General features: G+C 47.1%; 1 protein-coding gene across 5 annotated transcripts in view; it reads right to left on the bottom strand.

Annotated features, from left to right (window-relative positions):
• Positions 1-660: 660 nt before the first annotated feature.
• Positions 661-20,482, bottom strand: part of EXTL3 (exostosin like glycosyltransferase 3) — a 260,320-nt gene continuing 240,498 nt past the window's right edge. For all 5 annotated transcript variants that reach the window (XM_075063583.1, XM_075063585.1, XM_032790869.2 and 2 more), the window contains 4 exons: positions 18,199-18,326; positions 11,847-11,991; positions 10,395-10,523; positions 661-1,206 (listed from right to left, as the gene is read on the bottom strand). In XM_075063583.1, coding sequence (XP_074919684.1) covers positions 997-1,206; positions 10,395-10,523; positions 11,847-11,991; positions 18,199-18,326 — 612 coding nt within the window. In that variant the 3' untranslated portion in view covers positions 661-996. The remainder of the gene's footprint in view (positions 1,207-10,394; positions 10,524-11,846; positions 11,992-18,198; positions 18,327-20,482) is intronic.

The raw sequence follows: 20,482 nt of genomic DNA, 5'->3' as shown, positions 1-20,482 counted from the left end.
AATAGGATCCCAGGCTGTCGGAGTGGGTGAAGGTTAGTAGTGTTCGAGTAGTGAGGAGCAGGAAGGGAAATGAGTGAGACCAGGGTGGAGAGGAACTGGGTTTGGAACGTCAACTGTAGGCTGAGTGTGTGCAGCGGTAACCGAATCCCTGGACAGAGTGTGGCAGCTGAAGCCATCTGGAGGGCAGGTGAATGATGCCCCCTTGTCAATCTGGTGCTAGGAAGAGGGAAAGGCAGCTGGGGAGGGAACCTCTGGACCCCCCCTCCCCGCTCTTCCCTCTCTGGGCTGTGATGTGAAGGCAGTGGGTGGGGAGGGTGGTGGGGGTCTGCTGGGGGAGGGGAGCTCATTGATGTGACACCTGAAAGGCCTCAGTAGCCAGAGAGGAAGATAAACCAGAGGCATCACCCCTAAGGGGCACAGCCAGCTGCTTGGGCCGGATCGTTATAACTTGAGCCAATCAAAACAGGGAGGGGAAAGCAAGAGTGACTGTACCCCCGCCCCAAAATGAGTTAGCACAGAGGACAATCAACACACACAGGAGTGGTTTGGGGACTGGGAATTGCCTCTCCTGAGCCAGGAGCCTCCACAGCCTGTTCTCTCCTACACAGCTCCCCCCACATAGGACAGACTGGCAGGCTTAAAAAAAAAAAAAGCCTCATGCAGCAAAACTAAAACACTTTCATTTTAAATAACAAGAATTTAAAAAATGGTGGCCCTTGGCTAACGGACTAGCTGAGCTACTAACCAAAGTCTCCATTTCCTCAGTGTATGATCCTAGTAAGTGTCTTCACACAAGTCATATAGTCCAGTTCCATTTCACTTGGTGCAGTTACCCTGGGATGGGTGGGTAAAAATCATTGATTAGAATCCAAGATTTTCCTTTTGCTTTGCATCACTGCCCATACTGGAGGCTTTTCTCGCTCGGAACTTGGCAAAGATCCCTCAGCCTCTCGCCCAGGTCCAGAGTGCTGAAGGGACCCCTCAGGAACCCCCCTCCTAAATGAATTTGAAGCATTTAGTCTTGTCATGGGGCAGGCGGGTCTTGAAGAGGACAGAATCCACACGAAACTGGGTGTACAGGAGGGGCATGTACCCATACACCTTGACGAAGAAGTTGATGCACTTGTGCCGCTCGTGGAAGTGTGAGTCGTCATGCGAAAGGGCCTGAGGGCAGCCAGGGCAGCGGAAGGTCCAGCGCGAAGTCACCTGGGAACAGAACATAAGAACAGCCAGACTGGGTCAGACCAAAGGTCCATCTAGCTCAGTATCCTGTCTTCTGACAGTGGCCAATGCAAGGTGTCCCAGAGGGAATGAAGAGAACAGGCAATCATCAAGTGATCCATCCTGTCGCTCATTCTAAGCTTCTGGCAAACAGAGGATAGAGTGACCATCCCTGCCCATCCATGAACTTATCTAGTTCTTTTTTTGAACCCTGTTATAGTCTTGGCCTTGACAACATCCTCTGGCAAAGAGTTCCACAGGTTGACTCTGCTTTGTGTGAAGAAATACTTCCTGCTGTTTGTTTTAAACCTGCTGCCCATTAATTTCATTTGATGACCTCTAGTTCTTGTGTTATGAGGAGTAAATAACACTTCCTTATTTACCTTCTCCACACCAGTCATGATTTTATAGACCTCTGTCATATCTGTTATCTCTTTTCCAACCTGAAAATTCCCAGTCTTATTAATCTCTCCTCATACAGCAGCTGTTCCATCATTTTTGTTGAACCTTTTCTGAACCTTTTCCAAGTCAAATATATCTTTTTTGAGATGGGGTGACCAGATCTGCACGCTGTATTCAAGATGTGGGCGTACCATGGATTTATACAGAGGCAATATGATATTTTCTGTCTTATTATCTATCCCTTTCTTAATGATTCCCAACAGTTTGCTTTTTTGACTGCCGCTGCACATTGAGTGGATGTTTTCAGAGAACTATCTACAATGACTCCAAGATCTCTTTCTTGAGTAGTAACAGCTAATTTAGATCCCATCATTTTATGTGTGTAGTTGGAATTCTGTTTTCCAATGTGCATTACTTTGCATTTTATCAACATTGAATTTCTGCCATTTTGTTGCCCAGTCACCTAGTTCTGAGAGATCCTTTTGTAGCTCTTTGCAGTCTGCCTGGGATGTAACTATCTTGACTAGTTTTGTATCATCTACAAATTTTACCACCTCACTGTTTACCCCTTTTCCCAGATCATTTATGAATATGTTGAATAGGACTGGGCCCAGTACAGACCCCTGGGGGACACCACTATTTACCTCTCTCGATTCTGAAAATGGATCACTTATTCCTACCCTTTGTTTCCTGTCTTTTAACCAGTTACCAATCCATGAGATAATCTTCCCTCTTATCCCACGACTGCTTACTTTGCTTAAGAACCTTTGGTGAGGGATCTTGTCAAAGGCTTTCTGAAAATGTAAGTACGCTATATCCAATGGATCCCCCTAGTCCACATGCTTGTTGACCCCCTCAAAGAATTATAGTCGCTTGGTGAGGCATGATTTCCCTTTACAAAAACCATGTTGACTCTTCCCCAACAAATTATGTTCATCTATGTGTCTGACAATTTTGTTCTTTTCTGTAGTTTCAACCAGTTTGCCCTGTACTGAAGTCAGGTTTACTGGCCTGTAATTGCCAGGATTGCCTCTGGAGACCTTTTTAAAATTGGAATCACATTAGCTGTCCTCCAGTCATCTGGCACAGAAGCTGATTTAAATGATAGGTTACAATTTCCCATTTGAGTTCCTTCAGAACTCCTGGATGATACCATCTGGTCCCGGTGAGTTATTAATGTTTAGTTTATCAATCTGTTCCAAAACCTCCTCTAATGACACCTCAATCTGGGACAGTTCCTCAGATCTGTTTCCTAAAAAGAATGGCTCGGGTTTGGGAATCTCCCTCACATCCTCAGCCACCAAGACTGATGAAAAGAATTCATTTAGTTTATTCACAATGGCCTTATCATCCTTGAGTGCTCCTTTAGCATCTTGATTGTCCAGTGGCCTCACTAGTTGTTTAGCAGGCTTCCTGCTTCTGATGTACTTTAATTTTTTGCTATTATTTTTGAGTCTTTGGCTAGCTGTTCTTCCAATTCTTTTTTGGCCTTCCTAATTATATTTTTACACTTAATTTGCCAGAGTTTATGCTCCTTTCTGTTTTCCTCACTAGGCTTTAACTTCCACTTTTTAAAGGATGCCTTTTTGCCTCTCACTGCTTCTTCTACTTTGTTGTTTAGCCAGGGTGGCACTTTTTTGGTTCTCTGTGTTTTTTAATTTGGGGAATACATTTAAGTTGAGCCTCTTTTATGGTGTCTTTAAAGTTTCCATGCAGCTTGCAGGGATTTCACTTTTGGTGCTGTACCTTTTAATTTCTGTTTAATGAACCTCCTCATTTTTGTGTTGTTCCCTTTTCTGAAATTAAATGCTACAGTGTTGTACTGCTGTGGAGTTTCCTCCGCCAAAGGGATGTTACATTTAATTATGCTGTGGTCACCAGTACCAAATAGTTCAGCTATATTCATCTCTTGGACCAGATCCTGTGTTCGACTTAGGACTAAATCAAGAATTGCCTCTCCTCTGGTGGGTTTCAGGACTAGTTCCTCTAAGAAGCAGTCATTTTAGCCTTCAGGAAACTTTATCTCTGCATCCCGTGCTGAGGTGACATGTACCCAGTCAATATGGGGATAAGTGAAATCCTCCATTATTGTTGAGTTTTTTATTTGAATAGCTTCTCTAATCTCCCTGAGCATTTCACAGCCACTATCACCATCCTGATCAGGTGGTTGGTAGCATATTCCTACTGCTATATTCAGAGGAACAAACAGCATCACCCGACACACTGCTCCAAAGCTCCCTAGAGAGCTACACATCCAGCAAGCACTGATGTGCAACAGCAGCTTCCCGGCAGGCTGCAGCCACAGAAAGGCTAGTAGAGGAAGTGAAGAGGAATACAGCTGCCAACTGAAAACCCAGGGGAGGAGTTTATGACAACCCTACTCATGTGAAAAACAGGTTCTCTAATGGCCTCAAACAAGAACTTTTAGCTGAGCACTATGATCAGGACCTGGGCTTGTCACCTCATTAAAGACCCTCCCTCCAGCAGCACAAGCCTCAGGAAAGCCATGCATTTAGTACACAGACTGAATCATCAACACCACTTCATTCAGCAGCTGGGCTTTCCTTTGAGGTTTCCCATCCAAGTACTGACCAGATCCTAAGCTGCTTAGCCTGTGAGCTGAGACACTATCACAGCCTCTGATGGCACAGCTTCAGGTAGGTGCTACAACTTCACACTGACTCTTCCTACTGCATAACCTGGGGGCCTTTCGCCCACCATCATTTACTGTCAGTTATTAGTTTTAAGACCAGAATGTGATGCTCTCTTGGCCCATGATGCACAAGAGACTGGAGCTATTTAGTTCAGAGAGAACCCAAATAACACGGCACATGATAGAGAATGGATCAATACACAGTACAGAATGAAAGGTACAGAGAAGGGAAACTCGGTTCTGCTGGAGAACAAGGGGGCATCAATGAAATGGTGCACAATTAATCTGTGGAACTCACTGCCACTAGGTGTCATCGTGGTCAAAAGCATAGCAGGGTTGAGAAAAGGATTAGACATTTATCTGGGTAATGGGAGAACATTTAGTTACATTACATAGAACACAGACATGTATATTTTCCATCTGACACAAACCCTCATGCCTCAGGATACAAACCAAGCCCTAATGTATGGGTGTTAAGAAGAGACTTCCCTTATGGGCAAGTTCTTTCTCACTAGAGGGCTTCCTGCACCTTCCTCTGAAGGTGGCTGGTAGCAAACACTTGAGATAGGATTCTGGGCTAGACATATCCCTGGTTTGATCCTATATGATAATGCAGCAATGCCTGTGCTTCTAAATGAAAACTGTGGGTAGGCAGAGACAATAAGTGGCTGCTGGAAACCCAGCACAGAATAGATATTCCATCCTCCTCCATCCCCACGTTCAGCAGTAGGGAAGGGCTGTAGCTGCTAGCAGATGGCTAGCTGCAGCTCCCCGGAGTCATGCTGGGAGATGTGATGGGTCCACTCTACTTGGGCACCACTGCCTTGGAAGAGCATTTAACTGCAGAGAGGATCCTTTGGAGGCCTGTCTTCCCCCCAAGGAAATGTATCCATGAGGAATGACAGAGGCTCGCTCTCTTTTTCATTTCCAAGCAGAGACTCACCACCGCTGCCTTGACGTGACTGATCCTGACAGTCTCTCAGTAACACACCAGCTGTGTTTGGCATCTTTGATTATTCTAATGATGGGTGAATTCACTGCTTGAGAAGTGAGAGACCAACAGACCAGGACAGACACAGGCACAGTCTGGGTCAGGGCTAGGCAGGCTTCCTCTCAGCTAGCTAAGACTATGCATCAATACTGTAACATCTCCTGTTAGTCCTGACATGGGTCACATGCCAACGTGCCTCCACCATCCACATCCTAGCCCGGGCACTCCGCACAGCTCTCCCAATGCAACTGAACCCTGATCCTCAACATCCCTCTACTATTCCAGCTTTGAATCCTCTAATGGCTCTGCCATAGCACCTCCTGGCTACTCCAGTCCTGAGGCCCACAACCCCTCCCCGCCCACAGCTCTGCTCCTCAATCCAAACCTGCAACAGTCCTGATATTTCTTCCCCAAGACACTCTTGAATTACCAATAAGTTCCCATGGTGGTTGGCGAGCTCTGTGAATAGGGACCTGCCTGAGACCCATCAAGCTCACTTCCACATCTGACCAAATTATAACTGGACTCTAGGTCCCCGGCAGCAAAAGGCACTAACCCCACTGTTACACTGAACCACTACTTCTGATCTGCGACGCTACAGAACGCAGCACAAGTACACCCAGACCCAGCTCCGTGCCAGCCACGCCAGCTCATCTGTATGGCATGGTTTACCTCGCTCCCCTAAAATCTGAGCTACAATTCCATTTGATTTGACCTCTCCCCAAACACATACGGGCACCAGGGACCTTGCTCCACCAATCTGATTAACCAGGGAAGCATTCAGACATTACACCAATGGCACCAGTAGAACACTTCCTAGATAGAAGGCACACACTGAGCTCATGGGAGGTTTTGTTTCAGTTCATTTCTCCAGTCCTTTTCCTGGGGAATCCATCATCCTTGCACCAACCAAGGCAGACATTTCTGAGCCATTCCTGCCACCAAGAGAGCCCCCAGTCTACCACTGAAAAGTCTGTCTTTCTGGCAGTACGGCTCTATAAATATTTAAGATACAAAGCCAGTATCCTTACTAGGAAATCTCTGGGTTATACTGCTGAGAAAGAGTCTCAGGTTATGGAGTGACACTCGCTGCCCTTCCTACATCACAAAAGAGATCCCAGATTAGAGAATATGGCAGCTCAAAGAGAAGCCATTGACAGGCAAGAAACTCCTTTCCCTGTGACAAGCCGGTTCCCAGCAATCCGACCCTCTGACTGAAATATAGGGAAGGAATATGAGCAAGTCAGGAAGAAAACAGGTCTTCTTTAGGGATGGGCAGGGGGAAGAATGATCAGTCTCACCCCAAGCCTCTGTCTTATTTCTAGGAGAAATCCAAGTCTTCATCGACGGCTTTAAAAGAGGGGTGGGCAAACACTTTTTGGCCCGAGGGCCACATCTGGGTATGGAAATTGTACGGTGGGCCATGAATGCTCACGAAATTGGGGGTTGGGTGCGGGAGGGGATGAGGGCTCTGTCTGGGGGTGCGAGCTCTGGGGTGCAGGAGGGTGGGACTGAGGGGTTTGGAGGGTGGGAGGGGGATCAGACCTGGGGTGCGGGAGGAGATCAGAGGTGCAGGCTCCAGGCAGCGCTTACCTCAAGCAGCTCCCGGGAGCAGCGGCATGTCCCTCCTCTGGCTCCTATGCGGAGGCACGGCCAGGCGTCTCTGCACGCTGCTCCGTCCGCAGGCACTGCCCCTGCAGTTCCCATTGGCCCGGTTTGCTGGCCAATAGGAGCTGCAGGGGTGGCACCTGGGGCAGGGTGCGGAGAGGAGCCGCATAGAGCAACCCCCTGACCCTGTTCCCCAGCAGGAGCTCAAGGGCCAGAATAAAACATCTGAAGAGCCGGATGTGGCCCCTGGGCTGTAGTTTGCCCACCCCTGCTCTAAAATGTTTGATTCCCTCCCACTGTCCTGTTGTTTCCTGCTCTCCAGCATTTCCGGGTGAGAAGGAAGCAGCATGTGTCAGAAAAGCATGAAAAGAAGTTCCTTGAAACACTTCTGGCCTGTACTAAACCCTACAGCTAATAACTTCCTCCAACTTTTCCACAGCATGGACCAGACTTCACTGGGGAGCCTGACTCAAATGCACCCTCCTCTCCCCCTGCTCATCCCATACAAGCCATCTGGCATCCCCAGCCATGGCTTCAGAATGTCAGGAAAGGAGGGAAATCTATTTTTAGCTGCAATAAGTGCTTTTGAAAAATCATGCCACTTCCATTTGCTCTTCATTCCCACCCCCATCTTCTCTGTTCCCCTTTCCTCCCCTTAGTGCCCCTGCCAGTACATCTCCGCTGCCTGGCCCCCTTCTGCTCAACACAGATTCTCTGTCCTGGTCAGCTCTAAATGACGCCATGGCTAGGTATGGGGGCAGGAGCCCACATGCACTCAGACAAGCACTTATCAAGTCCTAGCAGCAAGCTTGACGTTTCATGTATGAAGACAACCACACAGCATCCGATGCGAGGCTCTTCCAGGGGCTCAGCTACAAACTGCGGGGCTAAGTCACAGAGTGGCACAGGGAGCAGGAGGTGGGGTAAGACTCTGTTGGTAGAGGTGATTTCTGAAGGGCTTTGTGGAAGACAGGATATATGTTTTGACAAGGGGCCTGAAGGAAGCAGTTGTTCCAAATGTAGGGGACAGCATGGAAGAAGGCACCAAGAGGAGATGGGTAGAGGTAACAAAGGGCTCAGATCAGAGGGATGCTCAGGCTCCAGGAGGTAGGAGGAGGAAGTGAGAGTAGAGATGCCAGGAGAGATGGATATGTCGACATGCAGACAGTGAGTGGATGAGCACAGTCTGTGCAGTCTAAGTATAGCAGGAGCTCACTACAGACACTAGTCTCCAAGCCTTCACCTTTCTCTGCCCAGCGGTTGCCATAACCCAAAGCAGCCCGGCTGTCAATGCAGAGAGACAGAATCCCCTGCAGCTCTCCACGCCTCCTAGATGAAGCAGCTGGTCCAACACCCACCAAATCCTCTAGCTACACAGCTGATCCGAAAGGCCAAAGCAATGATCAAGACTTGTTGACTATTATCAGACAGAGTATAGCTCACAACCATGCAGTGTCGGAAAGACAAGAGTAGGAAAGGTCCCCCTGAACTGGGTGAATTACTATACAATTTTCCTGTTTCCTACAACAGATGGGAAATCTTCCGTACCAAAGGAGAAAACACAGAGATCGTTGGGAGTCCAAGTAAACAATACTGGGAACAAAGGTGTGGATTTACAAAGCATGCGACCCATCTCCTAATAAAGACTCTATCAGCTCTTTACCTTCCACACTCCTAAAAGAAAAAATCTAGCCTTAAAAGGGACTTCCCTATCATCCTGCAGTGAATGTACCAAGAGTGATGCTGTTGGAACTGAAGTCTGAAAGGTCTAATGCGTAAACTCAAATGAGAAAGGGCTGCTGGGACTTGGGTTATATATAATGCATGTAGTTTAAAGAGGGAATTCTTGATTTTGACAGAGTGGTCAGTTAAGATGGTTTGTGTGGAGGGGTTTGGGAGGGTGTTCCAGGGAGAGGGCTAAAAATAGGACAGTCACCAAGCTTTGGAGGAGGGTTGGGTATTTAACAAAAACATTACTGGTTGCTAAGTACTCAGAACTCACAAGCTTTTACAAAAGCTACAACGAAACAAGTTTTGGTATATTACGGTGTTTGCTGGACTTATTTCCCACTGGCCACTGCTACTGCTTAGCATAAGTGCTTTGAAAATGAGACACCAAGGTGTTAAGTGAGACAGTGGCAATCCTAGGATTAGAGTGATAGAGACCAGTCTTCTAGTACTGTGCTCAGGTTGCTTGGATGATGCTGTTTGTCTTTTCAGATTACAGTACATGGAGCTTGGAATGACAGAATCTAAGCTCAAGTCTGTATATCTGAGCAGAGCCAATATTGAACAGAACAGTGTCCAGAGTCCATGCCTGCTTGTGCTCTAAAGGGACAGGTAACGAGTTAACAACAAAAGAGATTCCTAGATTCCAAGGCCAGAACAGAAAGGGAGCCCTATGAAGTGCATGCAACATTCTAAGCACTCGCCCATCCTCCTACCCCCTCATTGTTCCTCGCCATCATTCATTGCATTAGGATGCTCAGATACTATGTTGTTAGGTACCAGTACTGAACCCTAAGGGAGACGGATGGCTGAACTGAGACTGACACTCCCTGGGGTAGGTTAAGTTCCTTTGGGAACTGCAGACACAGGCTTACATTTTCAGGAGGAATTAGTGATCTTGAGTGCCCCTGTTTTGGGGTGCTCAACCTGAGACATCATGAAACATCTGATTTCCAGAAAGTGCTAAGCACCCTGTCCCCCTCAGAAACCAGTCCCCTTTAATATGTCTCAATTTGAACACCCAAAAACACTCTTACACAAGGGGCAGGGCCCATTGTTTTCTGGGACTTTGCTACAGTGGAATCAGGTCCCAGTAGCCTCATTACCTCTCTCCACCTGAGTGTAAAATGAGACCCTAGAATCCCCAGTTTATAGTAGCATGAGACAGGAAGAGGCCACCAGAGTCTCTGCTGAGACACACTCTATAGCAGATGGCTTGTGATGGCAGAACATACAGCGCTTGGTGCAGAAATGGGCCTAAAGGTGGTAGAGGACTCTACAGACTAACAACAAGGAATTGCATCCCCTGCTTGTGCCTGTAATTTAAAGGAAGGTGCAAGACCATGTATAGAGCCTCTCAGAAAGGAAGTGGATTAAAGCTATTGACTCTGATCCCTTGAGCCTCCCCGGTCTGGGCCCTGCCAGTCTCAGATACAAACTGTTCCTACAGTGGAGAGCATCTGGGAGACACACAAACAGTCCCCCAGCTCTAGGGGACTTGAGGCGTGGCTTCTCACTGATCTGTCCAGCCAGTCTGACTACCCCTACTGCATGCTGCAAGGTGCATCTATTTATGAAGGCTTTTGTGCAAGGCATGGAGTCTGAGCAAGTTTGGTTTCCCTTACTCAGAGGAAAGTCCCTTGGGGCTGGCCGTCTCACTCTCAACTATTGGATATGTTAGTCCCTGGGCCCAGATGCATAGACCTAAGATAGATGCATTTCTAACAGATCAGAATAAATATTTCTCCTGAAATCAGCAGCACTGTACGAGGTTCCCATCTACTGCTTTACCTTGATGGGTGGTTTCCTTGTGATGTGAGAGACTAGAAAGTTCATGGCAATATCCTCACAGTTGATGTATTCGTCTACCATGTCACGGATGGCTTGTGGCATCACGTAAGAATACAGGTAGGCGTAGTACTGAAACAAACAAACAAACATTCAACAGTAACACAGACCCAAAACAGCTAGTGACATACTAACTATGGGCCTGACCCGAAGCCCACTGAAGTCAATGGAAAGGCTCCCCAGAACAATGCTGGGGGTAGCATTTATCTCAAAAGAGAAGTTCTGCTCCATTCACTCACGGAGTAGCCGCAAAGCCACCCCATGGCTGCCATTACAGACCTGCAGCTCCTGGAGCCCATTCTATTGCAATCTGGACATACATGGCCACCTCAAATCTTGCTGGCCGGTCTACACAATGTTTCTGCTGCATCTTGGTCCGTCCCAGCAAGGGATGATGGCACAGGATGAGCCTTTTAGCCCCTCATTGTCCCAAAAGGATACAAATAGTCTCTTTGTTCTCCATTGTCTTCCCCAGACAGGGAGGAAGGAAGAAGGCTCTGAACACCTAATGGAGCTCTCTGCATCTGGCCTCAAACTCTCCTATTTTTACAACAGAAGCCTCGGATACAAATCAACTTAACCATCACCCTTCTACCTTTTGAACCCGCTTCAGGATTCTTTTATATCTGGTAACCACAGGAGCCAGAGTGTCGGTGGTGACCCTATTACCCCTCGCCACACTCAGGATGCATAAAATTAGATCCCAAAATAGGGTTGCTGCCAATTTTAGCTGTTCTTCACTGGGCGAACCTGGGGCTGTGATCTCCAAGCTGCCTGAGGAATTTGGAATCCAAAGTCCCATTAAAACCAATGAGATTTGGTAGCTTTTAACCTTATTTTTTTCATTAGTGAAATGTCTTGTGGCTCCATTGCAAAGGGTGCTAAGTATGCAGGTTTGTAAGCTATTGCTGTTGGTGTCACAGCACTGAGCAGTGTCACTCCTCAGGTTCCTAAGGACTGGGAACAACAACCCAGGACTGGGCATCTGACCCCAGACTCGTGTATGGCAGGGCAGTGCACTAACAAATTACTAAGCCAAACCAGAGAAGATTCGAACACTTTGATGGCTGGCGTCACAGCACCTAAGAGAATTGCTGCAACTGAATCAGCCACATGCCCAGTATCTCTCCCTCAGCTCAGAGCCATTCTATGCAGCTTTCCTCAAATAAGCTGCATCTCCCGGGACATGGATATTAACCTTTCCTCAGCAGCGTTTCAGTTTGCGGTGATTAATGAAGCTTATGTTGAGAATCAGAGATGCAAGAGAGAAGGAATGGTCAATTCTGGCACTAGTTTCTTTAGTAGAAAACTCAGGCTACTCTGGAAAGGAAAAGCAAAGCTGAGAGCTGGCCAAGGAGAATGGAGACTGGGTTCTCCCTGACCACTTGCTCTTACCTTATGAAAGAAGGCAGCACCAGTCAGCACCATGGACAGTTCACAAGAGTAGTTTGAGTTATAGAGCCAGGATTGATGGGGGATGTCCCACGCATGGTATCGCCCAGGGAATCCAACAATGCGGTCCCTTGCCTCTCTCCAGACTCTGCAAATGTAAAGAGAGAAACTTCAGTGGGGCAAGATCACATCATGCTCAAACTGTGAAAAGAATCACACAACTCACAACTGTAGTGTGGCTCTACCTAATAATGAAGATATGAATGGTCAGCCAAGGATCCCCAGGCCGTAAAACAACCCCAAGAAACAGGCACTTGGCAAAACCCTGGCCTCTCTGCAGTTAATGGCAAAACTCCAGTTAGGCCAGGAGTTAACCCATTATCCACATTTTACAGATTCAAAAACGGATGCATCCAGCGGTTAAGGGTGGAATTTTCAAGGACAAGCAGCATCAGTCTAACCCTGCTTCCATTGGAGTCTATGGGAGTTTTAGCACAGGCTGCAGTGTAATGCTGAGTGCTTTTTGGAAATCCCATCCTAAGAAACATGCCTGAGATCACATAATAGGGCTGTAAACAGAATGCCGAGGCTCCTGGCTCCCAGATTCAGCTCTAAATGCTACAGAAACTCTGGTGATACATTACACAGAGCAAACTCCACAGACAGGGGCTCTGGCTAAAATTCCTTTTGCCCCAAGGATCTGAAAGTGCTTTGCAAAGAACATCTAACACATAACAGTACTGGCTGTACTATGAGCTCATTCAAAACTGATCTTTCAAATCACATACATCTCTACCTTGATATAACGCTGTCCTCGGGAGCCAAAAAATCTTACCGCGTTATAGGTGAAACCACGTTATATCGAACTTGCTTTGATCCCCCAGAATGTGCAGCCTCGCCCCCCGGAGCACTGCTTTACCGCATTATGTCCAAATTCGTGTTATATTGGATCACGTTATATCGGGGTAGAGATGTACAAGTTTACCATCATCCAACCAACTTTTCCAAGCTCAGTCACGGACGCTTTCCAGTACCAGCAGTACTGGTACTTACAAGCTTCTCAGTCCAGCCCTTTCCAATCAGGGTAAGAGGCTGGTTTGGTTTGATTTTCCATATGGAAAATATTTTTTCCACCTCGCCTAACTTGTAAATGACTCCAGGGGATTTTCCACAGACTTCAAAAAACAACAACAACAACAACAACCTCTCTAAGTATCTTCTGGACAAGAGAAAGAACGGAAAACGAAAAGCCAAATGAAATGTACAGAAAGTTATGAGCAAGGAAAAGCCGGTTATAACAGAAATGCATTTGTTTGCTACTAAGCCCCCACCATAACATAGATCACTCACGTCAAGATGTTTTATCAACCCAGGATGAAAAATTAAATAAAATCAACATTTCAGCTACTTTTGTTCCTAAATGTTTTCCCCTGAGAGAGGCAGGGTGACGTATGTGTGGTTGCAGCACAGGGCTGAGAGTCTAGATATCCCGGCTCTGCTACAGACCCCTCTGTGTGAACTTTAAAGGGTCACCCCATGTCTCAGCCTTCTCATCTGTCAAGTGAGGGTAACGCTGACCTCTTTCCAGGGGGCTGGGGGAGGCTAAAGTCACTGGTGTTTGTAAAAATACCAGGATATTAGCAGGTGGGAAGTGCTGCACCACAGCTAAGTATTATTATTTATCAGCACAGAAACTGGAGCTTTGCCAACTTCCCCCAAGCTGTGCAGGAATGTGCATAACAGCTTGGCAGGATCTGCTCTCCACTCCTCCCCTCTGCCCAGGTGGTTCTCTTCACACCCCCTTTCTCCCTTGCACAGTCACATAAGAGGGGTCATGTGTGAGCGCTATGTGATTAAATGGTGACGGTCACATATGAGAAAGCAAGAACTTAGTTAGTATTCCATTCTCATTTGAACCTCTCTCCCTCCCAGCAGGAATCTCTCTGGATTATTGGAAAACTGTCAGGAATAATTAAGAAAAACATCAGCGTGCAATGTCTAACCTGGGAAATAAACCTGGCTTTATGTTGCAGGGCTGCTTGGCTCTTTTTAGGTCATTTGATCTTGTCTAGTTAATGGTTAGTGTCTAAATTACATATTTCAAACTGGAACTTGGTGCCTCTTGTCTAAGTAGAACGTGTCTCTGTTGAATGCAGAAAGGGGCTTTCACTTCATCCTAGGAGCACAGTACGGCCACACGTGTTCATTTTCTTCTGCTGTGTATTGTACAAGTGTTCCCACCCCCGCAATATTCCCCTGCCAGGATGGGAGTTTCAGAGATCACTGCTGAAGGGCAATAGCAGATGTGCTAACAGAGACACTGCCAAAGCCTCCTGGACATTCGTTACCTTTACCAGTACAGTAAGGGGCAAAGATGCTTTAATTGTAAACACTGCTAATTAAATTAATGGAAATCCAATATAACCTGGTAAGGAAAACATGAATAATTAAAGCTGTCAGCACCTTCCTGGTCAGAAACCTTCCACCAGGCAGTTACTTTTGCAGGTTTTTTATTAATCCAACATGACTTAGTTTTTAATAGTTGGATCAGGAACTATTCATGCCCTTATTAACTTATTCCAACTTCTCTACTTCTGCATTACTAGGGTGCTTTTCCCCCAAGCAGGAGTCAAGCCCTGGAAATCAAGGATTCTTTGGCTTTAGACAACTGTCTAACATTTATTCCTCTAAGGGGTTCACTGGAGCACAGTTGCTTAGCTTATTACATACACACAATTGCCGTTTGCGTGCTCCCTGCTGAACACTCTGTGGAGGAAGGCGCAGGCCTTAGCCCTAAGAGTTTATAATCTGTGGTATCCATTGTGGTTTAGATACATAGTACAATTCTTGGGCACTGGTTACAAGCAATGATCTCTTTTACTTTCAGCGCACACTCGCTCTCTGGTGGATTAACACCGGCAGTCTTTGCAGGAGATGTGTGTTTTTAGGAGGGATGGGAACTATAACACCATGAATTTACAGAGCAATTTTCATTCAAGGCTCTCAAGCATTAGTCAACAAGGCTTTAATGAGGTACTGCTGTAAGGCAGATAAGCTTCGTTCCTGTTTTACAGCTAGGAAAAAGGAGACATGGTGAGGGAAGTGAGTTATCTAAGATCACCCAGCAGGTCAGTGGCAGACTTTGGAATAGAACCCAAGGACAGAGCCCTCAAACCTGGCCCAAACCCACTAGGATCGGACTACAACTGTTGGGTCTGGGAAAGCAACCGGACCTTTGCGAGCTCACTCTCATCCCCACATCCCTGGGATTAGTGTGGCAATGACTGCGTGATGCCCCATTCCTGCCAGCCACCGCCACCTTGCTTCACTGCAGAGTGAGTGTGCCGAGGAGTCAGCGCGCCTCTCTCGCCAGAGCACAGCAGGGGGCAGTGGACGGCAGAAGCAAGGCTTGCAGCCACTGCCGAGCCAAGCCCAGGGCAGCAGGAAGAGAGCCAAGCCCACCCCGGGTAGGAAGCAGCGGTGCTGACTCGGGTTGGGGGTCAGGGCTGGTTGGAAAATGACTCGACCCTTTCAGGTTCAGGTCAGCTGGGCTTGAGTTTGGTTGGGGCCTAAAAATTAGGCTCAAACAGACCTCTACCCAGGAGTCCTGGGTCTCAATCCCCGGCTTTAATCACTCTCAGGTTTCACCCCCCAAAGCGACCCTTCTAGGATTCCTGGCATGTTGCCCTTTTACCTGTCTCCTAATCACCAGGCCAACACACCCTAGTGACTCCTTCCCCCTCTTCCGCTAGCTGACTGAGCGCTTGGATTAATGAAGAGAGGCCGCTCCCCAGCCTGCAACCCCTATTGGCCAGAGGAACCAAGAACCAAGCGAGGGACACAAGCTTGCATAGCAGCATCATTAGCCTTCTGTGCCAGCCCCCGCCCTGGAATACACTTCTTGGCAAGTCTTTACGAGTTCTTTAGCTGTACAAGTTGAAGGAGCAGCCCCGGAGCCTCCCACGATGACAGCTCAGACTCAATTAGAACCTGCTTCCACAGCCGCTCTGACAGCCAGATTCCATCAGCGGATGGAACAAAGATTGGCCTCGCTCCCTCTCCCCAGGCCCCCAGATCACTACTTCACCCCAGGCACCTGCCTCTGCAAACAGGAAACCCTCTCCAAGTGCAGAGCGGATGGAAGTTTAGATGCTGAAGCAGGAGAGGGACAGGGACAATAACAACAAGCAGCAGATGACAGGATGTTCTGTGAAAGTTAATACAGCCAATGTGCCAGAGGCAGAAGAGATCTGCGGGGCGACGCTGGCAGGGGAGAGGTTCAGGAGGACTGCCGGCAGTGCTTGGTAGGGAAGAACGCGTTCCCTGAGTCAGGGCAATATGTAAAACTGACAATTCCACCACCACTGACAGCAGCACAAACAAGGTGATGTCACTCCCACCACCCCCATGCTTCTTCAGGCTTTCATAATTGAAGTTGCCATCCTTCTGCACCCGGAGGATAATCCATTCAATTGACTGCATAGGCCCAGCTTTCCCATCAGGACTTGCATGGAAGCCAGTCCCAGAGGGACTGCCCATCTTTATGCTGCCACCCCCTACAGACCAAATTAGATAGGTGCAGCTAATGTCAACAGTAGACACATCCACACCAGTGTTCCCTCTAATTTTTCCCACCTATCCGGAATGAATTTTGTTATGTGCACCAATATGGAGGTGATGTGTGACACACCACCTTCACATTGGTGCACATGACAAAATTCATGCCGAGGGGTTCGGAGTGTGGGAAGGGGCACAGGGCTGAGGGGTTTGGGGTGCAGCAGGTTGCTCCAGGGCTACGGCAGGGACAGAGGACTCCCTCCAGCAGCACCTGGGCTGGGTTGGGTGGGGAGAGGTGCCTCTCCCCACTGTGGCAGCTCCAGCGCTGGGGCTGTGGGATAGACGCCCGACCTCCGGCTGCAGCAAGTCCAAGGCTGGATTTGGGCCGGGAGAGGGGTACCCTAACCCTGGCTGCGGCAGGTCAGGACCGCCCCTCCCCCGACCATGGCAGGTCCGGGCCGGACGGGTTCCCTGAGCGCCTGTACAGTGCTAAATAGGCTGCTGCGTGGCCGTGCAGCTTACAGGAAACTTAGCCCCACATGTACCCACACTTGGAGAGGCTAACCTCTAAGCATGGGACGGGGAGCTTAAATCCCTTGGTCCATTCAATTCGGGAACTCTGCTGACTTTGTCAATGAGGGGGACAATTTGAGGGGGTGTATGAGAGATGTGAACACCTTGGAACAGGAGAGACCATCAACTCATTTCACAAAGGCTGGTGAACAACCATCAGTTTGCACTAGTTTTTGTCACTTCCCACCTGAGCTGGATTTGACCCCGCAGCATAGGAGCAAAAGTCTATCTACCCTGTTATCAACCCCTGAGCCACCCAAATGGAAACTCTTTTGTCACAGTCAAGAACCTTAAACTTAACTCATTCAGGCATATTAAGGCCGTTATTTAAAAATATTTTAATTTAGGGGTTTTGGTCAGGTCTAAATGCTTAATAGGTTATAACAGTAATGATGGTAGGGCCGGTAGCACCAGATGTTTTTAAGGCTACCCAACACTTCCCATTATAATACCCTGTTTTCAGTTGCTTATAACTTTGTCAAACTATTTGGGCTGAAACTTTCCTCCAGAATAGTTTAGCCATTTCTGAGAACAGGACTAGAGAAAAATATGTTGTTTTGTCCATGTTAAAAAACTGTGGTGACCTTTTCTTGTGGAAAAAGCAGTATGTGATCATGTAAATACAGTAATTGCACAGGCAACCTTAATTGTGGCATTTCCTGACATGTGTGTGCTTGACTTTGTAACCCTATTAAAGTTCCCTTAACAGTATTTTCCTGTCTATACAGACTTTGTATTTATAGCACTTTTCAGTCAGGGATCTCCAAGCACTTCATGATTAGTCATTAAGCCCACAGCATCCCTCTGAGATACGGAAATATGACTGTCTCTGTATTAGAGATGGGGAAACTGTCCTCAAAAAGGTGATGCCTAACATTTTGAAATGAGAGTGCCTGATTTTCCAAAGCACTGAACAATTGCAATGCCCACTGAAAGCAATGAGAGCTGCAGGTGCTCAGCATTTCTGAAAATTAGGCCCATTATTTAGGTGTTATAAATGAATTTTAAGTGTCTAGCTTTAGGCACCCAAGTTTCAAAACTCTGGTCGAAGTGATCAAGGAAATCAGTAGCAGAGGCACGAATAAAATCATACCTCTCCTGACTCCAATTCCTGGCTTTAACCACGCTTCAGAGTGTGGATCTGAATGGATCAGGGCTTGATTGTATACAGCCCAGTCCCCAAGACCCCAACCAACCACACATGCACAGACTGTTCGCCACTCACCGGAACCCAAACATGATCTCGTCATGGCGAAGGTGGGCGTCATCGTCGATAGACAGAATGGCCTCTGTCTCAATCTCATCCCATGGCAGGAACCTGTTGTTCAGACTGTTCTTTTCTGTGCGGACAACCTAACAAACACACAACAATTATAGCTAGGCGCTCACCAGACTGACGTAACATAGCTTTAGAGACGGACAAGCCACTCCAGCAGTGGTAGTTATGAGGCCATGTTTCTATACTGCTGTTCGGCCGCAGTGCCTCACTAAAGAAAAAATGGTTTCTGCTCCCACACTGAATTCAGTGAATTCCAGCTCCTTGAATTACAGATTCCAACCTGTCTCACTTGGCCACCGGAGTTTCTCCACATCAAGGGGCACATCAGTAAATCTGATTAATTCCCCTGAAGTCAGATGGACCCAATTTACACCAGTTGAGGTTATACTGAGCCCAACATTTTACTCATTGTTTCCTGTCAATTTCCTGATCATCTATAAAAGTAACAGAATGACTGAAATTAGAGACGAGAAAAAGGTCTGGGAGGACAGCTCGGCTATACTCTGGCCAGTGAAGGACTGAGCTTGCAATATATTTTCCAATGCTTTGTCCAGTCGGATCTTAAACATACTGTGGGATGAAGCATCCATCACTTCCCTGTAAGAGGATCAAATCCAATACATCTCATTTTCAGGAAGTTTCTTCACATATTCATCTTAAAATTTCCCTTTCTTATATTTATCCCATTACTCCTAGCCACACACCCCTGAAGCCATATTAAATTCCTCCCGCTTCCTGGTTGATTACACTTTCAAATATGACCCCGCCTCCAAGTCTCTTCGTTATTCACCCCTAGCCTAGTCAAGCTATACCTAATTCAGTTCTTTTAGATCCTTCCTCCCCGATAAATCTCTCCAGCCCTTTAATCATTTCTGTTGCTCTCCTCTAAACGATCTCCCTAGGCTTTTTTTTTTAAAAAAAAAGTCTGCAACCTGATGAAAAGAATACAACATTGTAGCAATCACACTCCATTAAATAAGATTACATCTGATCATACAAAAAAAGAACACACTCAAACCATTAACAGTAGAAAGTATTTGTATCAGGGATCTGGGTGACAGCTGGTGTGATTAAAGTCCCATGTAAAGCCAGTGTTAGTGCTCTCTTTTGTCAATAGTGACTGGAAAAAAAATAGAATGTTCAATAGGAATGCATTAAAATATTTCATGAAGGATCCATCAAAAGCACAAACAAATTATTGCAGAGAGTGAACAAATTATGCAACTATAAGCTGGAGTGTATCATGGCCACAGCTGAGCAGGCAACGTTCACACAATTACTTCACATCAGAGAATACCAACCACAGACAGACACACAATACGGGAAGACGGATTTTTTCCAAGGTGGAGAAGTGACAAAATGATGATAGTATTGGTGTTTATTTCAGTCCTAGCTAAACTGATACAACAGATGAGATCACCAAACAGTCTTCTATCAGGGGACTACATCAGATGGCAGTTTCCTATACGATCACATTCGAAGTGGGTCTGGAGGAAGATAGTGGTTTTAGACTAAGCCAGCAAGGGTGTTCCAAGCATAGGGAGCAGCATGGAAGAAATGCACAGTTGGGTGTTCGAGGATGGCATGGTCACTGATGCAGTGGCTTGGTACGAGAAAAGAGCTGATAAGCAGGAGAGGCGGGCGGTGAAGGGCTTAGGGTTTGAACATGATGCAGTGGAAACAAGGAGCTGATGGAAGATTGCAAAAGGGGGCTGACATGGTCATAACAAAGGACCAGCAGGATAAGTGTACTGGGCGTCAGCAGGAGGCTGCCATAGTCACAATGGGAGACTATAAGAACCTTGAGAAGAGTTTGAGCTGTGTGGTCTGGAACAAAAAGGGCAATCCTAGAAATGTTACTGAGGAAGAAGTGGTAGTGGCCTGGGTGTGCAGGGCAAGAGAGGGGGTGGAGTCAAGGATGACCCCTGGGTATGGCTCTGGGTGACAGGAAGGATTGAAACATTTCCTTTGCAGCATCACTGACTGTCCCTGTAACTGTCCTGAGCAAACAAATCTGCTGCTGCTCCACGAGGAGAAGGGTCCAGCTCGCTCTCCTCTCCCTTAGCTGGGTTGGCTCTGCAGGCAGGAACAAAAATGTATTTTAGTCACAGGAGTAAGATGACGTGACTCTGCACATGCACAAGATACCACTTGAACAGAGTCACTTCTCAGAGGAGAGCCAGCACTTGAGGCCGACAGGATGACAGGAGCAAGCGGATGTTTCAGGATG

The sequence above is a fragment of the Chelonoidis abingdonii genome, chromosome 3 (genome assembly GCF_003597395.2).
Source record: "Chelonoidis abingdonii isolate Lonesome George chromosome 3, CheloAbing_2.0, whole genome shotgun sequence".
Lineage (NCBI taxonomy): Eukaryota > Metazoa > Chordata > Testudines > Testudinidae > Chelonoidis > Chelonoidis abingdonii.
The sequence above is the reverse complement of the archived record's forward strand: the minus strand, read 5'-3'. Positions and strand labels throughout refer to the sequence as shown.